General features: G+C 43.4%; 1 protein-coding gene across 4 annotated transcripts in view; it reads left to right on the top strand.

Moving 5' to 3' along the window:
* Positions 1 to 19708, top strand: part of RAPGEF4 (Rap guanine nucleotide exchange factor 4) — a 180949-nt gene that overhangs the window by 115510 nt on the left and 45731 nt on the right. For all 4 annotated transcript variants that reach the window (XM_083407107.1, XM_083407108.1, XM_083407110.1 and 1 more), the window contains 5 exons: positions 500 to 606; positions 5905 to 6026; positions 8106 to 8289; positions 17240 to 17324; positions 18517 to 18577. In XM_083407107.1, the coding sequence (XP_083263233.1) occupies positions 500 to 606; positions 5905 to 6026; positions 8106 to 8289; positions 17240 to 17324; positions 18517 to 18577 (559 nt within the window). The remainder of the gene's footprint in view (positions 1 to 499; positions 607 to 5904; positions 6027 to 8105; positions 8290 to 17239; positions 17325 to 18516; positions 18578 to 19708) is intronic.

Below are 19708 nucleotides of genomic sequence, written 5' to 3' on the forward strand. Positions count from 1 at the left end.
AAATGAGGCTGCATTTCAAATTGCATTTTAAACTGTATTTTAAATTGTTTTTTTCCTATTATGTTTTTATTGTAATTTTACTGGTGTTAGTCGCCCTGGGCCCAGTCTCAGCTGGGGAGGGCAGGGTAAAAATAAAAAAATAGTATTATTATTATTACACATAGACCTGCTATTACACACACCTTGAAAGGACGGATTCATTTCAGTGTCCTTGCATGTGCAAAGTCCTTGGCAGAAACTAGGAAGTGCACACCATGTGCAGCTGAGGTGCATAGATCCCTGGATTGGTTATATCCTGCAGATCCAAGGAGATCCACAAATGTGGGGGCAAATGTACACATCCCATTATGACATTAAAGCCTATATTAATAAGCTTCATTGCATTGTCAAAAAAACCCCATTTTTGTAAATACCACTTTTACATAAAAGTCTTTTCAGGAAAACAGAAAAGCTTAAAATATTTGTTGCCTGCTTCTTCCTCCTCCTCCTCCTCCTCCAGGTTCCATCAGAAAGAATCCTTCAAGCTGGGAAAGTATTACGGAACACCATCCTCTCCCGAGCCCCTCACATGATAAGAGACCGTAAATATCACCTGAAGACATACAGGTATTTGTGAGCAACTGATTGTATAATGGTTTGGGGGCCCTTACATATTGCGAGCACCATCTAGTGACTTTTAATTGTAGCTTGCTGCTTTTTGAGGTTCCCAAAAACGGTCGTACCTTGGTAATAATAATAATAATAATAATAATAATAATAATAATAATAATAATAAATTTTTTATTTATACCCCGCCCATCTGGCTGGGTTTCCCCAGCCACTCTGGGCGGCTTCCAACAAAACACTAAAATACAATAACCTATTAAACATTAAAAGCTTCCCTAAACAGGGCTGCCTTCAGATGTCTTCTAAAAGTTTGGTACAGTGGTGCCTCGCAAGACGAAAAGAATCCGTTCCGCGAGTATCTTCGTCTTGCGGTTTTTTCGTCTTGCGAAGCAAGCCCATTAGCGGATTAGCGCTATTAGCGCTATTAGCAGTTTAAGGGCTATTAACGGCTATTAAAGGCTTAAGGGATTAGCGGATTAGCTGCTAAAAGGCTATTAGCAGCTTAGCGCTTTAGAAAAAGGGGTTGGGGAGTGGAAAAAAAACTCAAAAATTGCAAGACATTTTCGTTGTGCGAAGCAAGCCCATAGGGAAATTCGTCTTGCGAAGCGCCTCTGAAAACGGAAAACCCTTTCGTCCTGCGGGTTTTCCGTCTTGCGAGGCATTCGTCTTGCGGGGCACCACTGTAGTTATTTTTCTCTTTGACATCTGGTGGAAGGGTGTTCCACAGGGCGGGTGCCACTACCGAGAAGGCCCTCTGCCTGGTTCCCTGTAACTTTGCTTCTCGCAGCGAGGGAACTGCCAGAAGGCCCTTGGCGCTGGACCTCAGTGTCCGGGCAGAACAATGGAGGTGGAGACTCTCCTTCAGGTATGCTGGACCGAGGCTGCTTAGGGCTTTAAAGGTCAGCACCAACACTTTGAATTGTGCTCGGAAACGTACTGGGAGCCAATGTAGGTCCTTCAAGAACGGTGTTATATGGTCTCGGCGGCCGCTCCCAGTCACCAGTCTAGCTGCTGCATTCTGGATTAGTTGTAGTTTCTGGGTCACCTTCAAAGGTAGCCCCACATAGAGCGCATTGCAGTAGTCCATGCGAGTGATAACTAGAGCATGCTGCACTCTGGCGAGACAGTCCGTGGGCAGGTAGGGTCTCAGCTGATGGAGCTGATAAAACAGGTGCCCTGGACACAGAATTGACCTGCGCCTCCATGGACAGCTGTGAGTCCAGAATGAATCCCAGGCTGCGCACCTGGTCCTTCAGGGGCACAGTTACCCCATTCAGGACCAGGGAGTCCTCCACAGGGAGTCCTCCACATCCACCCGTCTCCTGTCCCCCCAAAACAGTACTTCTCTCTTGTCAGGATTCAACCTCAATCTGTTAGCCGCCATCCATCCTCCAACCGCCTCCAGACAAACGGAATCCGTTCCGGAAGTCTGTTCGACTTCCAAAAACGTTCGACAACCAAGTCGCAACTTCCGATTGGCTGCAGGAGCTTCCTGCACGCAATCAGAAGCCACGGAAGCCGTGACGGATGTTCGTCTTCCAAAGAACGTTCACAAACCGGAACAGTCCTTTCTGGGTTTGTGATGTTCACGCGAAAACGTTCAAGTCGCAAGGCGTTTGGGACCTAAGGTACGACTATATCGGTGCTTGCAATACGATGGCAAACCACCAAGTACAGATTGAAAACGATAGCCCTGAGTATGTGTCATTCTAGTCCGTTAAACAGAAGAAGTGATGCATGCATAGCCTAGGCAGTTGGGTTCAAACAAAGAGCCTGTGTGGCATTATGGTTATAGTGTGCTGGACCATGACCTTGGAAACCAAGGTTCAAATCCCTACTCAGTCATTAAGCTCATTGGGCCAGTCACCATCTCTTAGCCTAACCTACCTCTCCTTGTGAAGGAGAAATGGGGGGAGAATGAGAACCATGTACATACCACCTTGAGCTCCTTGGATGAGAAAGGTGGTAAGTAAAGACAAAGGGACCATTAGGTCCAGTTGTGACCAACTCTGGGGTTGCGGCGCTCATCTCGCTTTACCGGCCGAGGGAGCCGGCGTACAGCTTCCGGGTCATGTGGCAAACCAGAGCAGCACACAGAAACGCCATTTACCTTCCCACCGGAGCGGTACCTATTTATCTACTTGCACTTTGACGTGCTTTTGAACTGCTAGGTTGGCAGGAATAGGGACCGAGCAATGGGAGCTCACCCTGTCGTGGGGATTCGAACCGCCGACCTTCTGATCAGAGTCCTAGACTCTGTGGTTTAACCCACAGCGCCACCTGTGTCCTGCATCACCCGCGAGTAAGGTGGCATGTTAATAATAATAATAATAATAATGGCAAAGGCCATATGGTGGTCTACCATTAGGGCAAATCTGTCAATTTCTCATTTTCCCTGTTAAGTTCAGGTCTCTACATATCAACATCAGTTTGATGATCAGTTTTTTAAAATCCTCATGAAATTTTGTCAACATTTCAGAGCGAATGTCTCCTAATGTGCAGATTTTTGTATGTTGTTTTTGCCTAATCTGCACACTTTACTTAGTAAATGCATTAGTTTTTGGAGAATTGCACTGCAGAAATTGGAAAAGTGCAGATTTTGAAGGATGGCTGTGTTCCTCTTCATATACTGTTTCAGGAAGTGCAAATTAGGTAGATTTGCCCTTGAATAGGCAAACTGAATTTCCCCAAAATGCCACATGAACAATAACATACTTTAAATGTCCAATTTCATGCTTAAATTGGGCCTGCCCCCTTAGATTTGGCTTCAATGTACTTGTAATTCTTTCGTCCTCTCTCTGTTATAGTCGATATAGGTTTATGTTTATTATCGCTCATGCTTCTGTGTATCCTGCTGGTGGCAGCACTGCCTTGGGTGAACTAAATTATCTGTGTAGTTTTGCCAGAATAGAAATTTAAAACTAAGGATAGTTAACTTACCTTTCTTTCTTTCCCCGTACTAATAGTAATAGTAATGTGGTGCACCTTCTCAAGAGGACTGAATAATTTAATTAAATACTCTTGAGGGCTTAGCTTTTCTGTTGCTAATAGTAAATATGTGTGGGATGTTAGGAGCTGGGGATTTATTATTTTTTCTATATTAGGAACGAAATAGGTTACAAAGATTTATTTTATTCAACTTGCAATCATTTGAATTACACAGAACTCCTCATCAGAATGGAAAACAAACCTTCATCTAGGTCTAGGAACAGATGAGGTTTACTTTTTTGTTTTCATCACAGTGAAACTCAATAAAGGATAGCTCTAGCCCAGGCATAGGCAAACTCAGCCCTCCAGCTGTTTTTTGGGACTACAACTCCCATGATCCCTAGCTAACAGGACCAGTGGTCGGGAATGATGGGAATTGTAGTCCCAAAACATTTCGAGAGTTGCATTTGCCTATGCCTGCTCTAGCCTATCAGAATATAGTTCCGTTGGAATTGGCCCTTTATTATTGAATCAGGGGTCCACAGATTTCAGTGGGCCTTGGTAGCCAACCACTGTCTGTAGTCATCTCCAAACTCACTCGTCCTCCTAAATCCCCTGGCACATGCAGAAGATTTGAGGAAGATGAGAGACCAAACTCTCATTTTGTCCCAGCCTTTCCAGATACAGTCATACCTCGGGTTGAAGTTGCTTCAGGTTGAGCGCTTTCGGGTTGCGCTCCGTGGCGACCTGGAAGTAACGGAATGCATTACTTCCAAGTTTCGCCGCTTATGCATGCGCAGACAGTCAAAATGATGTCATGCGCCGAAGCGGCAAATCGCAACACGCGCAGACACGGGTTGCGTTCGCTTCAGGATCGAACGGGGCTCCGGAACGGATCCCATTCATATCCAGAGGTACCACTGTACAGTGGTACCTTGGTTTACAAACTTAATCCATTCCGAAAGTCCATTCTTAAACCAAAGCATTCTTCAACCAAGGCGTGCTTCCCCATAATAGCGGGGGACTCAATTTACAAATGGAACACACTCAACAGGAAGCAGAACATGTTCTGCTTCCAACGCAAAGTTCACAAACCAAAACACCTACTTCTGGGTTTGCAGTGTTCTTAATCCAAGTTGTTCATAAACTAAGCTGTTCTTAAACCAAGGTACCATTGTAGTTGAAAGCAGTGAAAATCCCTTCTGCTGCTTCTGAGGGCCTTCAGAAGATGGCACGGGTAGAGTTATTTATCACTCGGTTCCATGCTCTGAAACACACTCGCTTTACCCTTGTACCTTTACAGTACACAGACTGAATGGCCCTCTTCCTTCATCAAGTTCCAGGAGACTTGGGGAGGGCAGACTAGTTGCCGTTGGATTCTGCAGACCCAGAAAGGTTGACTGTTCCCTCTCCCAAGTCTGCTGGAGGAAAGGATGCAAAGCGAGTGCCTTCAGATGAGTGAACGGTCCCCACTTTGCTCTGAGAAGTCGGACACCAGAGGCTGTGATAGGAGAGAGAGTGCGCCATTGTTTCCAAATCTCTGCAAAGCCCAGTATAAAATGAGAGAACCAAGGGGGAGTCTGTTTTTCCCACCTGGCGTTCAGTGAGAGAGCCTTCCCTCTGAAGTCTCCGTGGTGTGTGGAGAATTTGGGAGAGGCAGGAAGGATAAAGGAGGCCTCTCATGTTTTCCCAGGATTGGGGGCAAATGTTTTCCAGGTTGTTTTCCTCATTCCTTAAAGCAGGCATAGGCAAACTTGGCCCTCCAGATGTTTTGGGACTACAGTTCCCGTCATCCCTGGTCCTGTTAGCTAGGGCTGATGGGAGTTGTAGTCCCAAAACATCTGGAGGGCCAAGTTTGCCTATGCCTGGCTTAAAGGGGAAACCTGTGATGCATAATCCTGTATCTAGTGTCTTGCCATTTTCTTCAAAGTCCCTTTCTTGGGCTTTCTCCCGGGTAGACACTTGTCTGATAATATGAGGAACATAATTAATATTATTGAAAAATTACAAGTGAAGATCAATACTAAAGCAGTTTTGATATTTGTGGACGCGGAGAAAGCCTTTGACAACATTTCCTGGAGTTTTATGAAAAAGAATTTACAGGGGCTGGGGGCTGGTGAAGGCTTTGGAAATGGTATAGGTGCAATTTATTCAGAACAGAAGGCCAAACTAATTGTGAATAATGTGGTGACGGAAGAATTTAAGATTGAGAAAGGAACACGACAAGGGTGCCCAATCTCTCCACTGCTTTTTATATTGGTCCCTTTCTTGACCTGGTTCCATTTACTTCTAAATAGTTATTATATATCAAATGCTTAAAACCATTAGATGATGTAAAACATTAAAAAAAATATGTATTTCTTTCCTCAGACAGTGCTGTGTAGGAACAGAACTGGTAGACTGGATAATGCAGCAGAGTTCGTGCGTTCATTTACGGACGCAGGCGGTGGGCATGTGGCAGGTGTTATTGGAGGAAGGTGTTCTCAATCATGGTAAGAGAAGCTCTTTTGCTTTATAGGAAATTCCTCCCACTTGGATCAGTGTTTCCCAAACGTGGGTCTCCAGCTGTTTGGTTTTTTTTTGTGGACTACAACTCCCATCATCCCTAGCTAACAAGACCCAGTGGTCAGGGATGATGGGAATTGTAGTCTGAAAACAGCCGGCGACTCAAGTTTGGAAAACACTTTACTAGATCCATGGCATAGATTCCTTAGCAATCCCAAAAGGGATCACAGTTCTTTTAGGAGCATAACCATCTGTGAAAATACATAATATTATGGAGTGTCTTTGGAATGTCAGTATTTTGCGGGAGGGACTTGAGTACATACTGGGAAATTTGGATTGTGCAATTCAAATGGTGGGGAAGGGGGTTGGTATGCTATTGCCTCAACTTAATTAATTAATTAAAAAAATATTTATTTTCTATACCCCCTTTCATCAAAATATCTCAGGGCGGTTAATGTCCATTTCTTTTGTAAACTGGTGGGATTTTGTTGAATAGTTGGCTGCCACGCATTGAGTTTTATAGCAGTAAGGAGGGTTTTTATTAAATAGCCCCATACTTACATGTGCGTAACTCTAGATTATGTGATGCTTTGGGATTGTGCAATGCTAACAGTGTCATGGCATTTAGGAACTTGCTCATAGATAGATAGAAATGTTTGGTGAGATAATGGCCCTCTAACAACAACTTATTATTTATACCCCATCCATCTCGCTGGGCCTCCCCAGCCACTCTGGGCGGCTCCCAACAGAATATTAAAAACACGATAAAACATCAAACATTAAAAACTTCCCTAGACCAGGCTGGCTTCAGATAGTTGTTTATTTCCTTCACATCTGAAGGGAGGGAGTTCCACAGGGCGGGTGCCACTACCGAGAAGGCCCTCTGCCTGGTTCCCTGTAACCTCACTTCTTGCGGTGAGGGAACTGCCAGAAAGTCCTTGGTGCTGGACCTCAGTGTCCGGACTGAACAATGGAGGTGCAGATGTTCCTCTTGACTATGCAAGGGCAGAAAGAGCACGCCAACCCCCAACATTCCTTTGTGTACCAGCCCTACTCCTCCACTGCCAAATTTCATGCTTATCTCTGAAGGGGCTTGCATTGCCAATTGCAAGGAGGCTCGTAAGCATGTACACCCCTTTTGTGGTCAGACTGAATGCATGAAGAGGCAAGTGTGTCTTAACTATGCAGGTACTACATGAGAAGGATTTATGCTAGCATAATGGGGATTTCCCCCTGCCCACCCCTGCCCACACACCCAGTTGGCTTCAGGGAGTTGGGAAAACCACCAGAACAGTGCTTGAGGGGAGGAGAGGGGTGCATAGCTGTCAACTTACAGATTTGAAAATAAGGGACCAGCAGCCTTGAAAATAAGGGACCTGCAGCCTCACCTGCTCCAGGCACTCCAGTCTTCCTGTCCTCCTGCAGTCTGGGCAAACTCATGCTGGTAGCTTCGAGAACACTGTCCAACCAACTTTGTAACCAGAGGTTTAACTGAACAGAATCTGAATCACATGCACCACAAGGCCTATGCAGCCTCAACTTAAGATGGCTCCCCGGCCTGGCTTTGCACTGCAAAGTTTGCAGCAGCACGTGCAACAAAATGGCGTCCAGCATTCAAAACCCCCCTCAGCTTGCATTAACTAGCCACACACAAGGCATGCAAGCTCCACCCCCCAGTCGTTCTTAGACTTCTTATTGGGTGAGCAACACAGCCAAGCAACACAGTTGGAGCCTCCCTCCTCCCTGGCCGGCAGGGAGGGAGGGAGAGGAGCTGCTTCCTTTGAAATTTAAGGGACATCATTTGAGGGACATCCATCAATAAGGGACAACATCGGGACATGGCGCTGGAATAAGGGACTGTCCCTTCAAATAAGGGACACTTGACAGCTATGAAGGGGTGGGGATCGTTCTCTCTGGCAAGCCAAAATGCTTGCCCTGATGCAATGATCAGAAGACAGTGACTTTGAAGTTCTCCCATTGGAGAACTAGGCTTCCGGGCCATGATACCTTATTTAAGCTATAATGCCTTCCTATGCTAATGGTTACATTCGTATTGATGTTTTCAGTGGATCAAGAACAAAACTTCCAGGACAAATACTTGTTTTATCGGTTTTTGGACGACGAGCATGAAGATGCCCCGATGCCAACTGAGGAAGAGAAGAAAGAATGCGATGAAGAACTGCAAGACACCATGCTTCTCCTCTCGCAGATTGGACCAGACGCCCATATGAGGATGATCCTCAGAAAGCCGTAAGATAATCAACAATTACTGACTTGTCTCTGACAGCAGGTTGATACATTTCAATCCTTGAGCCTGATTCCCATTGTTAGATAACTAGGTTGCCACTTGCCCTTCAAGAACTCTATGGCCACAGTCCAACATTTGCCTGACACCTTCCTCCTGTGAGAAACCTACTTAGGATAGGATGATTTGAAAGGATAGGATAATTTGAGGTTGCTTTGCAGTTTCTTCCTTTCTTTGTATTTAAAAAGCCAAAGGTAAAATAAAAGAGAGGTGCATGCAGCTTGGCTGTCAGTGTAAGAGAGAGTACAGTGGTATCTCGGGTTACATTACGCTTCAGGTTACATACCCTTCAGGTTACACACTCCACTAACCCATAAATAGTGCTTCAGGTTAAGAATATAAATTGTGCTCCGGCAGCACGGCAGCAGCAGGAGGCCCCATTAGCTAAAGCGGTGCTTTAGTTAATGGTTAAGAACAGTTTCAGGTTAAGAACGGACCTCCGGAATGAATTAAGTACGTAATCCGAGGTACCACTGTATGAAGCTGTTTTGGATAAGTTTGTTGATTTCTTCCAGCAGTCTCTTGAGGAAAGTCGCTTGCAAAGACTCCTTCAGCTTTCTGGGTCCTTCTTGTCCTTACCCCTTTGCTTCCCTTCTCATCTCATCATCCTGAGTATGAGTCATGCTGTCATGTAGCCTTTGTATTTTAAGTTGCAGGCATCTATTGCAATATCCCTGTTGTATATGAATACCTTAAGATCTTTCTCAAAGGATCGGTTCTGCCTTCTCCACTGTCTGCAGGATTTTGGGAGGCCTCAAACAGGCAAGGCCTTTCCATCTTTGCCACCAGAATTGTGGAACTCCTGGAAGACATTCTGTTAATTCTCTTCCTTCAGTTGATGTATACAAATAGATTTATGCTATTTGTATGTGATGTGAAGAGAAAAGAAAAGAGGGTACCCTATTGTTTTCACACTTAAACCCTCTGCTTGTGAAAGCCAATGAGCTGTATTAAGAGATGAAATTGGGGTATCCTTTCCCTTTAATATATCTATAACAGAGTCGAATGTCTTCCTTTTCTTCAGAGTAGTTACAATAATATTTGAGAGGAACTGTAGCTCTCTATAGTTTGATTTTATTTGGGGGGAGGGGATTATGTCCCACTGCATTCATAATCAGCTCCATAGACCTAATATCTCCAAATATTACCTGGATACCACTGTTTGTTTTAGCTACTTCAGAATTGATCCTACAGGTTGCTTCAGTATAAGCTAATGTATTTTTAATCTTTTGTTGGAAGCCGCCCAGAGTGTGGCTGGGGAAACCCAGCCAGATGGGTGAGGTATAAATAAATAAATAAATAAATAAATAAATAAATATTATTATTATTATTATTATTATTATTATTATTATTATTATTATTATTATTTAGACTCCATGCACACCTAAAATGGTAGCCAAAAATTATTCCAAAAGTTCCACAGAATTTCCACCTCCAAATTTTACCTCATGTGACTTTTTGTATTTGCATACAGATAACATAAAACTACCATACTTTCCCGTCTATAAGACGCCCCCATGTATAAGACGCTCTCAAATTTAAGAAAATGGGGGGGGAGATGGCACAGAGTTGTTGAGCTTTTTTAGGGGAGGAGCCCACGGTTGTGGAGCAGGTTTTTTTTTGGGGGGGGTGGAATGCCAAACCAAATATCACTCATCCAACTGGGAAACCCTAACAATCGCAAGCAACACAAGCCAAATTGCCGACCGCTGCATTGGACAATCTACCTGGGTACCAAAAAACAACAACCATGGGTCTCAGATGGCCTTTTTCATTTTCACTGGAGTATGGCAAGACCTCTGACCCATAAGAGGATTTGAGTTACCTTAATGGGCCTTGTTCTTAGGAAGAAGCAAGTAAGGGCATAAGCCATTGGCTGGACTGTGCCACTTCCAACTGCCATTGGGGGTCCATGTGAGAATACAGTCGTACCTTGGAAGTCAAAACGTCTTGCAAGTCGAACGTTTGGCTCCTGAATGCCACAAACCCGGAAGTGAGTGTTATGGTTTGCAAACGTTCTTTTGGAACCCGAATGTCCGACACAGGTTCCGCAGCTTCCGATTGGCTGTAGGAGCTTCTGTTCGACTTCCGAGGATTCCGTTCGACTTCTGAGGTACAACTGTACTCCACTGTTCCCCACATATGTAAATCTATATATGAGGGTGAAAAGTTCTAATCTCCTCCTCCTCCTCCAAGTTTGAGTATGGTCCCTATCATGTTAGTCCTGATCTGTAGTCCGTGGTACAGTCCAGACACAGATTTATTGTCTAATATGTGGGAACTTGCCCTAGTTTTGACAAGTTATCCTGGCCATACGATAAAAGTTTACAAGAGGTGTAGAATATTAGCTCTGCATTGGCTTGAAAAAAATACTTCCTATTTGCATATCGGCACAGCTGCTGCCTTTGACATGCAACTCTCCAAGAGGATGCAAAAAAACTCGCATAATTACCGTGAAAGAAATAATGCAATTTCAAAAAGAAAGAAAAAACATGCTGAAAAGATCACTTTGAGCATTTGATTGTATAATGACGCTGTTGCTTTAAAAGGTGCTTTCTATTGTTTCCAATTTGAAACTCACTTGCAGAATGTGTCACTTGTTTTGACAGGCAACTTTAAAAATTCTCTATTTATTACATTAACTGCTACGTTTTAACTGTCAATTGATGAAAGAAAGCCTGTAGTGTTGTTGTTGTTTTTTTTTAAAAAAAGAAGGCAGAAAAGAAAGCTGTAAGGGGGAAAAAATGGCAGACTCTTGTTGCTATTGGTAAGGTTGTTTCTCTCCCTGCCACCCGCCACATTCCTTGTTAAAAACATGCATTGCTAGGAATGTAAAATTAGCTTCTTTTTCAGTGCAAGCAACAAAGCTGCGAGTAGAAATCCATAGTTTATGCGCCTGGAATTTATTTTTTGAAAGCTGTGACTTAATTTTTTAAAAATTTTATTTAAAATTTAAATGACAACCTAAATTGGATTTTTATTTACTAATCTGTATCTAGCTGATTGCACAAATTCAAGCAGTTAAAAACGATGAATCAAATCCAGTATTTAACAAGGAAATTGCTAACTGTAATACGCAGTTGCTGTGTGATGAGGCTATGGATCCTTTCTTGCTACTTTGCCCAGTTTTCCAAGTGCCATACTGGGCATGTTACAAGATTTCTTGCAGTCTTTAAAAATACTAATAGCAGTTATGGGAAAGCCCGATTTTGATCACTGGGGGGAGCAGATTTACTCTTTTTCCAGCACCGTTTTTCTCATTAAAATCCCTCCCCTCCTTCTCACTATCAGCCCTTAAGGTCAAGACATACAGCAGGCCAGTATCGGCATCCTGTGGGAATGTTTAGGGATGCGGGGGAGGATATATTGCCTAAGATATCCTATCCCAACTTGTCTTTACAAGTTCAACAAAATCAGCAGAGTTAACATTCCACCAGTGTGGTGTAGTGGTTAAGAGCGGTAGTCTCATAATCTGGGGAACCGGGTTCACTTCCCCGCTCCTCTACATGCAGCTACTGGGTGACCTTGGGCCAGTCACACTTCCTTGAAGTCTCTCAGCCCCACTCACCTCACAGAGGGTTTGTTGTGGGGGAGGAAGGGAAAGGAGAATGTTAGCCGCTTTGAGACTCCTTAAATGGAGTGAAAGGCGGGATATCAAATCCAAACTCCTCTTCTTCTTTTTAAACACACGCACCGCAGATAGCCTGCTCAGACTCGTTAGAGTCTCTGTAAATATTTCCTGGTATTTCCCCTGTTTAATCCCTCCTAAAATAAGACTCTACACAGTCTTCTGCATAAAACGTTTACTCACAAGTAATCATCTGTTCACACAAAGGTTCCCAGAAGGCAGACTTAAAAGGTTATAACATAGTTTAAATGTGGATCTCCTTATGGGAGAAAGCCCCCTTTTTGTTCTCTTGGCCTGGAGCCAAGGGTGCATCTTAGTAGTGCTGTTGTTAAGATGGCGTCGATAGAGACAAGAGGAGACAAGATGGTCGCCAGCCTGTGGTTCTGGTTCTTTCTACTCCATCTCAAGTTACACATAGGAAGTTTCGTCTCAGTCCTGGAAAGCAGGAAGTTCCGGCTGGAGGACTGAGACAACCTTCATGTCTACTCTAGCAATGTTGTGTTTGACTGCACCTGATTCTTACATCCCACACATCCAACACATTTTGTTAAGTACTGTGGCCCACTAGCCCCTATCAGGGCCCACAGGGGCATCCCCCTGCCTGCTCAGCCCAGTGGCGAAAGAAGGGGGATGCGGTGGGGGCAGGTTGACCCGGGTGTCACCACTGAGGGGGGTGACAAAATGCCGGGCAGCATTTACTGTGGGGCTTGCAGCGTGCCCAAGCCACACGTCTCTCCTGGGAGTGACGCAGTGGCTTGGGTGCCCACAGGCTCCATGCTGCCCCAGGCAGACCCCCTCAAAGCATCCTGCCCTGGCTGGCCCCGCATCCACGGGCTGTTTTCTGTTTATATAAAAACAGCGTGGAAGGGAAGGCGGGAAGTCAAGTTATAAGAGAAATGTATAACATATTTGAAGTTTGAAATTAATTACAGTGGTACCTCGGGTTACATAGGCTTCAGGTTACAGACTCCGCTAACCCAGAAATAGTACCTCGGGTTAAGAACTTTGCTTCAGGATGAGAACAGAAATCTTGTAGCGGCGGTACAGCGACAGTAGGAGGCCCCATTAGCTGAAGTGGTGCTTCAGGTTAAGAACAATTTCAGGTTAAGAACAGACCTCCGGAACGAATTAAATACTTAACCTGAGGTACCACTGTAGTTAAAGTTATGAAAATATAATAAAAAAAATTATTTATTTATTTTTAAAGAAGAGTTTGGATTTGATATCCCGCTTTTATCACTACCCTAAGGAGTCTCAAAGCGGCTAACAATCTCCCTTTCCCTTCCTCCCCCACAACAAACACTCTGTGAGGTGAGTGGGGCTGAGAGACTTCAGAGAAGTGTGACTAGCCCAAGGTCACCCAGCAGCTTCATGTGGAGGAGCGGGGAAGCGAATCCAGTTCACCAGATTACGAGTCCACCGCTCTTAACCACTACACCACGCTGGCTCTCATTTTGGGACACATCACTACAGTTCCCTGTACAATGCCTGGCATATAGTAGACCCTAAATAAAATTATATTGACTGCCGTCTTGTCCTCTTCACCCTGATCTTTTTTCTTCTTGGACAGAGGTTTATTCAAGTTTGCAGTAAGAACAGGGATAAGCAGGCACTGTGGGGCACAGCAGTGCTTATATACCGAGATACAATTTTCATTCTTGTCCCCACGGCAGCAACAGAGAAACTCGGTGTCTGTGACCTTGATAGACTACTCAAGCAGCCAACGGTGTTCATTGATCATGTAATTTCAACCAAGCTCTCCCTTCCCCTAATGTGTAGTTTGCTTCTCCTGGAACCTCCCATTTACTTTATCTTAGGTATAACTAAGACAAAGCTCACCCAACGGGTTTCCTGCAGAAAGTAGGTCTTCACACAGCAGGATCCGAGAAATCTACATCATTGGTGCACCACACCGCTTAATATCTTCCCATACCTGGACAAGTCTGAGGTGCCTCTGCAACAGACCGTGTGACATTTTCACTCGTGTTAAAGGAAAGCTTAAAGTATATATGAATCAGAACGGCATGTCTACCAGATAAAAAGCAGGTCGTTAATGCAGTGGGAATTTAGGGGCTTATACCTGCGTGGCTGCTTACCAAAACCAATCAAAAAACACCCCAAATGAATGCAAGCATGCTCACACATAAAATAAAAAGCGCATTTGCAACTGCACTGTTGAAATACTGCCCGCAAATAATAAAAAGATGATATCCATACAATTAAAAACTTCTAATTAGGTGCTCTTTTAAAAAGGTAGTGATGACATGGAAAGGGGAAAAATAGAGTCAGCGTTTTGATCTTGAGCCTGCCAATCTTCAAATATGCCCAAGTAGCAGTCACATTTGTAATTATCACCAGATATGACTTTCCAGAGCAGCCCTTTTCTCTGTCCAACCAACAACTGATGTGGATTTGGTGGGAAATCAAGAAAGGGCCTTTTTAGTGGCTATATCCAGATTTTGAAAATTAACTTTCAAAGATGTTCATTTAGCCTCCTTGTTGCTCGGTTTTGGGCAGGTGGCAAAAAACCTTTTTATTTAAACAGGGCTTTTTCCCCCCTTTTGCCTGTTGCGTTGTGTTTAATCTCCGTTTTAAAATTTAACTATGTTTTTAAACTGGCTGCCATCTGATCTGCTTTTTATACAGTTTTATTACTTTTATGTAGATTGTTTCTTTTTAGTGGTGGAATTTATTAATGTTAAACTGAAAACGTAATAAATGAATGAATAATAAAACATGCCTTTGAATGGAAAAAATCTAACCATAGTCTGTTTTGCCGATGAAAATTATAACAAGAAAAAAAGATGTTTCAACTAGAGATAAAGTTTTATATGTCTTTTCATTTTGCTGTTATTCTCTGCTACTTTTCAAACATGGTCCCATTGCAAGTTAGTAAATGTTTTGCCTGCATTTTAACCATTTTGCAGACGGTTCTCGCCGTGTTTAGTTGGAAGAAAATTTCACTGATTTCTATAATATATACAGTGGTACCTCGGGTTACATACGCTTCAGGTTACAGACTCTGCTAACCCAGAAATAGTACCTCAGGTTAAGATCTTTACCTCAGGATGAGAACAGAAATCGTGCTCCAGTGGCGCGGCAGCAGCAGGAGGCCCCGTAAGCTAAAGTGGTGCTTCAGGTTAAGAACAGTTTCAGGTTAAGAACGGACCTCCGGAACGAATTAAGTACTTAACCCAGGGTACCACTGTACTTCCAAGTCTGTGTGCATAGGATTCAAGTTATTTGGCAGAATAGTGTAGAATGAAGTCCAGTCAAAGGCGATTATGGGGCTGCTGCGACAGGACACCATGAGAGAAACCAGAGCACACGGAAACGCCGTTTACCTTCCCATCACAGCAGTACCTATCTATCTACTTGCACTGGCATGCTTTCAAACTGCTGGTTGGCCGGAGCTGGGACAAAGCAACGGGAGCTCACCTTGTCACGGGGATTTGAACCGCCAACCTTCTGATTGGCAAGCCCAAGAGGCTCAGTGGTTTAGACCACAACGCCACCTGCGTCCCCACCAAAATCTCCCTGTAGCTGTACTAAGGCAGCTTTTGCTTTATATCGACTAATATAAGAAACTCATAATGTCATAATGTAATGCTTTCTCTCTCACACACGCACACACAAAATGCAGTTTCCTGCGTGTCATGATATCATTGTCAACTGGGCTTTTCAAACACGGCAGTTCAGCCCAGAGATCTTGTCTTTTTTTGCAGACTTTCCTACCACAGAAAGGTATTCATGGGCCAGAAATTAAAAGCGACTCTTCATTCAATACATTCCAATTAGAAACCCCCCCCCCCCCAAAAAAAACCCCTGCTTTTGAGATTCTGGCTCCAGAAAAGTTTAGCAACTCTGTTATAGGCATACTTGATGAAAAATAGCTTCCTTGACAGATCTGTGAGGTAAAGTCACTTTAGATTCCAAATGACCTTTTCCGGGGCTACATCTATTTAAATGAGAAATTCCAGCCCACTTCTTTTTTGGCAAAGATGAAATACCGTAACTGCTGAGTGAAAAGATTGCTGGGTAGTGCCACAAACCTTTCTCTCTCTCCCTCTCTCTCTTCCTCCCTCATACATTATTTATACGGTCGGTTGCAAAGAAGGGAGCTTCACACAGGCGGCAAATACACCTCTATTTAGTGTGACTCTTCTGGCCAGGACGATGGGAAAATTTCTTTTGAGTTTTGAAGCATTTCAAAGCAAAGTCAGCCATTTTGCAGAGTTTTTGTTAATAGAGAGAGAGAAAGATGGAGAGAAAAGCACCCTGTAAGAATGTAAAAGGAACCTCGCTAGAGTAGACCTATCTAGTCCAGGACCCTGTTTTTCCACAGTGACCAATCAGATGCTTCTGCGAAGCCCTTAACCAGGACATAACACAATGGTCCTCTCCTGCTGTGGTTCCTTAGCAACAGGTATTCTCCGCGTCAAGGCAGCAAGCCCAAAATTCCTTACCCTAGCTATGGAGAGGTGGGAGTTATCTGATTCCAGGTAGAGATCATTTTGGGGGATGCTTTGGTGAGGTCAGGTAAAGGACCCCTGGACGGTTAAGTCCAGTCAAAGGCGACTATGGGGTTGCGGCGCTCATTTTGCTTTCAGGCCGAGGGAGCCGGTGTTTGTCCACAGACAGCTTTCTGGGTTATGTGGCCAGCATGACAAAACTGCTTCTGGCGCAACGGAACACTGTGACGGAAACAGCACACAGAAATGCCGTTTGCCTTCCCGCCACAGCGGTACCTATTTATCTACTTGCACTGGTGTGCTTTCGAACTGCTAGGTTGGCAGGAGCTGGGACAGAGCAACGGGAGCTCACCCCGTCGTGTGGATTCGAACCACCGACCTTCCGATCAGCAAGCCCAAGAGGCTCGGGTTTAGACCACAGCGCCACCCGCATCCCTTTACCCTTTGCCTTGCTTTGGTGAATACAATTAATCTGGTTTGACTGCAAAATGCTCTTGTATGGAAGCAATTAGTTTTTAAATCGGTTAACTATGGTCAGGTAGTATGGTCTGAAAGCCCGTAAAGCTGCCATCTTGCAGAAGTTGATTAGGTCTGGATCTGATCATTGTCTGGACAGCTGACGTCCTGCAGCCACATGCATGTCACCTTGGGTTCTTTGACGAAATAAAGGTAGAATATAAATATAAGACCACAAACAAACTCCTTGATCTCATATGGCCAAACAGTTCACTTGAATTTAGTTTGTGATATTCTGTTGTTATTCAGTTTGTAATATTTGTGTATGCTTTATCATAGGCCTGGCCAGAGAACTGCTGATGACCTAGAAATTATATATGAAGAACTTCTGCACATTAAAGCTTTGTCTCATCTTTCAACAACAGTGAGCATTTTATATTTTGTGACCCTTAATGCCAAATAAATAAATACCGGTAAATAGAATTGTAGCCGACCGATGCCTCACTCTATATGGGTACAAAAGGGGCATAGTATTGGATTGTGAGGACAAGCTCTGTCCCAGCCAATCATTTTGTTACACATTCATGATGATTTGTGTTCATGATGGTATCTGGGCAGTTACACACAATCACACTTTAAATACTATTTGCAGCTGAAAAATAAGTTTCAGGTCAAACTTAACACTTCATTTTCCATCGTTTCATGTCCTGTTACTACCTGCTGAAACCCCAGCACTTTTTATATATCACGAATATTCTGGGGTTGTGTGAGTTTTATTGCACTATAGTGCCAGAGTGCCCCAACAGCAATAACCCTTGGGGAAAGATTGCAGAACAATTTATAAAGTGGAATTAGGTGCGAACAGTCTAGTATATATCCACCATTACTGTCTTGTTGTTGCAATGACACGTTGCAGAATATACTTCAAAAACAAAACAAAACCTAGCAATCCAGAAGGGCCCATAAATATATAAGAGTGACTAGCACTTTGAGTGCTGTCCATGTAGAAAGACTGGGTCATTATAAAGAGAATTAGTGGTTCTTAATTGATCGGGGATTCGGTAGTGCTGTATTGTATTAGTTATGCAAAATGATTTTCTCTGGAATTAAAGATGTGACCGGGACAAACCTTGTTATGTTGAGCTCGTATTTTGCACAATTTGCATACGGTATCTGCTTGATAATGTGTGGTTTGCTATGCCTAATAAAGGATTATATATATAATATAAGAGTGACTAGGTGGGCATGTGGTGTCTGAACTCATGTCCTCCATATAATTGCATTTATACAAGGAATTCGTACGCTCTTGGGTTCGATTATGTTGATCCCATAGCACTATGTCAAGACTGCTGTCTGCCACTTTCTGCTAAATCCTACCAAATTATTTAGAGAGTCATGTGCTTTCTGCATGACTTCTCATAGTCTCTTTGCATTCCACAACAGATGCAATCACGACCCTACACTGAGGAAGATGCTCAACGCTGCTTTCTGTGACTGTTTTGGCACCCGTTCCCTTCCGAACCCTCCCCCACCCCTTCCTATGAGTTGATATATAACTACACAAGTCGAGGATGCAAAAACAAAACTATAATGCTTGTTGTTTGTCTTGCTTCAAGGTAAAGCGGGAGCTAGCAGGTGTTCTAGTGTTTGAGTCACATCCCAAAGCAGGAACCGTCTGTAAGTGAAATTAATTTTACCACAGGTGTACACTTGAGATAACTGTATTGACCTAATTGCTTTTGGGACTGCAGCTGAAAACTCAGGACCCGAGGGCAAAAAAAGAAGAAGCACAAAACCTTAAGGAATTTGCTGGGCCATTTGTACTGGGTTGTGTATCCTATGTTACCTGAGTGGCTGAGTAAAAGAGTCTTTTACCTGATTCTGGACAATTCCACCCCCCACCCCCCACTTGCAGTTTTGTTTAACACAGCTCACAAAGTTTGGCAGATCTCCTCAAAACCCTCTGGAGAGAGTTTGGAGGTGGTGTATGAGGGGCTTGTAGGGAAGAGGGCAAGGAAAGATCTGTTGCATGAGCTGTCTTCTCCATGCCCAACCTTGGACAAAATCCAGTGCTGGTTTTTTTCCTAGGAAAAGAGGTGCCAGAACTCACCATGAACGCTTCCCTCATTCTCTTACAAAGGACAATGGCGCCCACCAGAGTGGCGCTGGAACGGAGTTTCTCTTGAGTTCCCCTGGGAAAAAAAAGCCCTGGATAAATCCCATTATGTTTTTTTTAAAAAAATAATATTTATTAAAAGTTTAAAAGTTACACAAAAAAAGAAGAGAAAAGAGAAGGAAAAAAAAGAATAAAAAGTTACATAGAAAGAAAGAAAAGAAAAAAAATACATCAAAACACAAAAAACACAAAAACAATTAAAAACACATCCAATATTTATCCTTGTCTTTCATTAACTTATTTTTGACCTCCTCACACCTCCCATTTTTGTATTCCAGTTATTAATTATATCAGCAAATCCTTTCCGTCTTTCACTGCTTTCTATCTTTTAGATAAATCCCATTATGTATGGAATGAATTTGATACTGGACTCAGGTCTTTGTTAATCAGGATTCAATAGTTCCTTTTTGTTCTCTGTGAGAGTGAATTGGAAATGTCCACTTTTCAAAACAGGATGCTTATTCCATCCGTATTTATTTGGTAGTATGTCATAGGGATCTTCATAGTGCATACTTCCAAATAATTTTGCTTGGAAATAGCATTGTTAAACTGGGACTGCACATGCGGCAGAATGGATTGTACCATTTCAGACTTCAAATGGGGGTGTGTGTGTGTGTGATTTTGAACGCTCC

The sequence above is a fragment of the Podarcis tiliguerta genome (assembly GCF_965153285.1).
Source record: "Podarcis tiliguerta genome assembly, chromosome: 1".
Classification (NCBI taxonomy): Eukaryota; Metazoa; Chordata; class Lepidosauria; order Squamata; family Lacertidae; genus Podarcis; species Podarcis tiliguerta.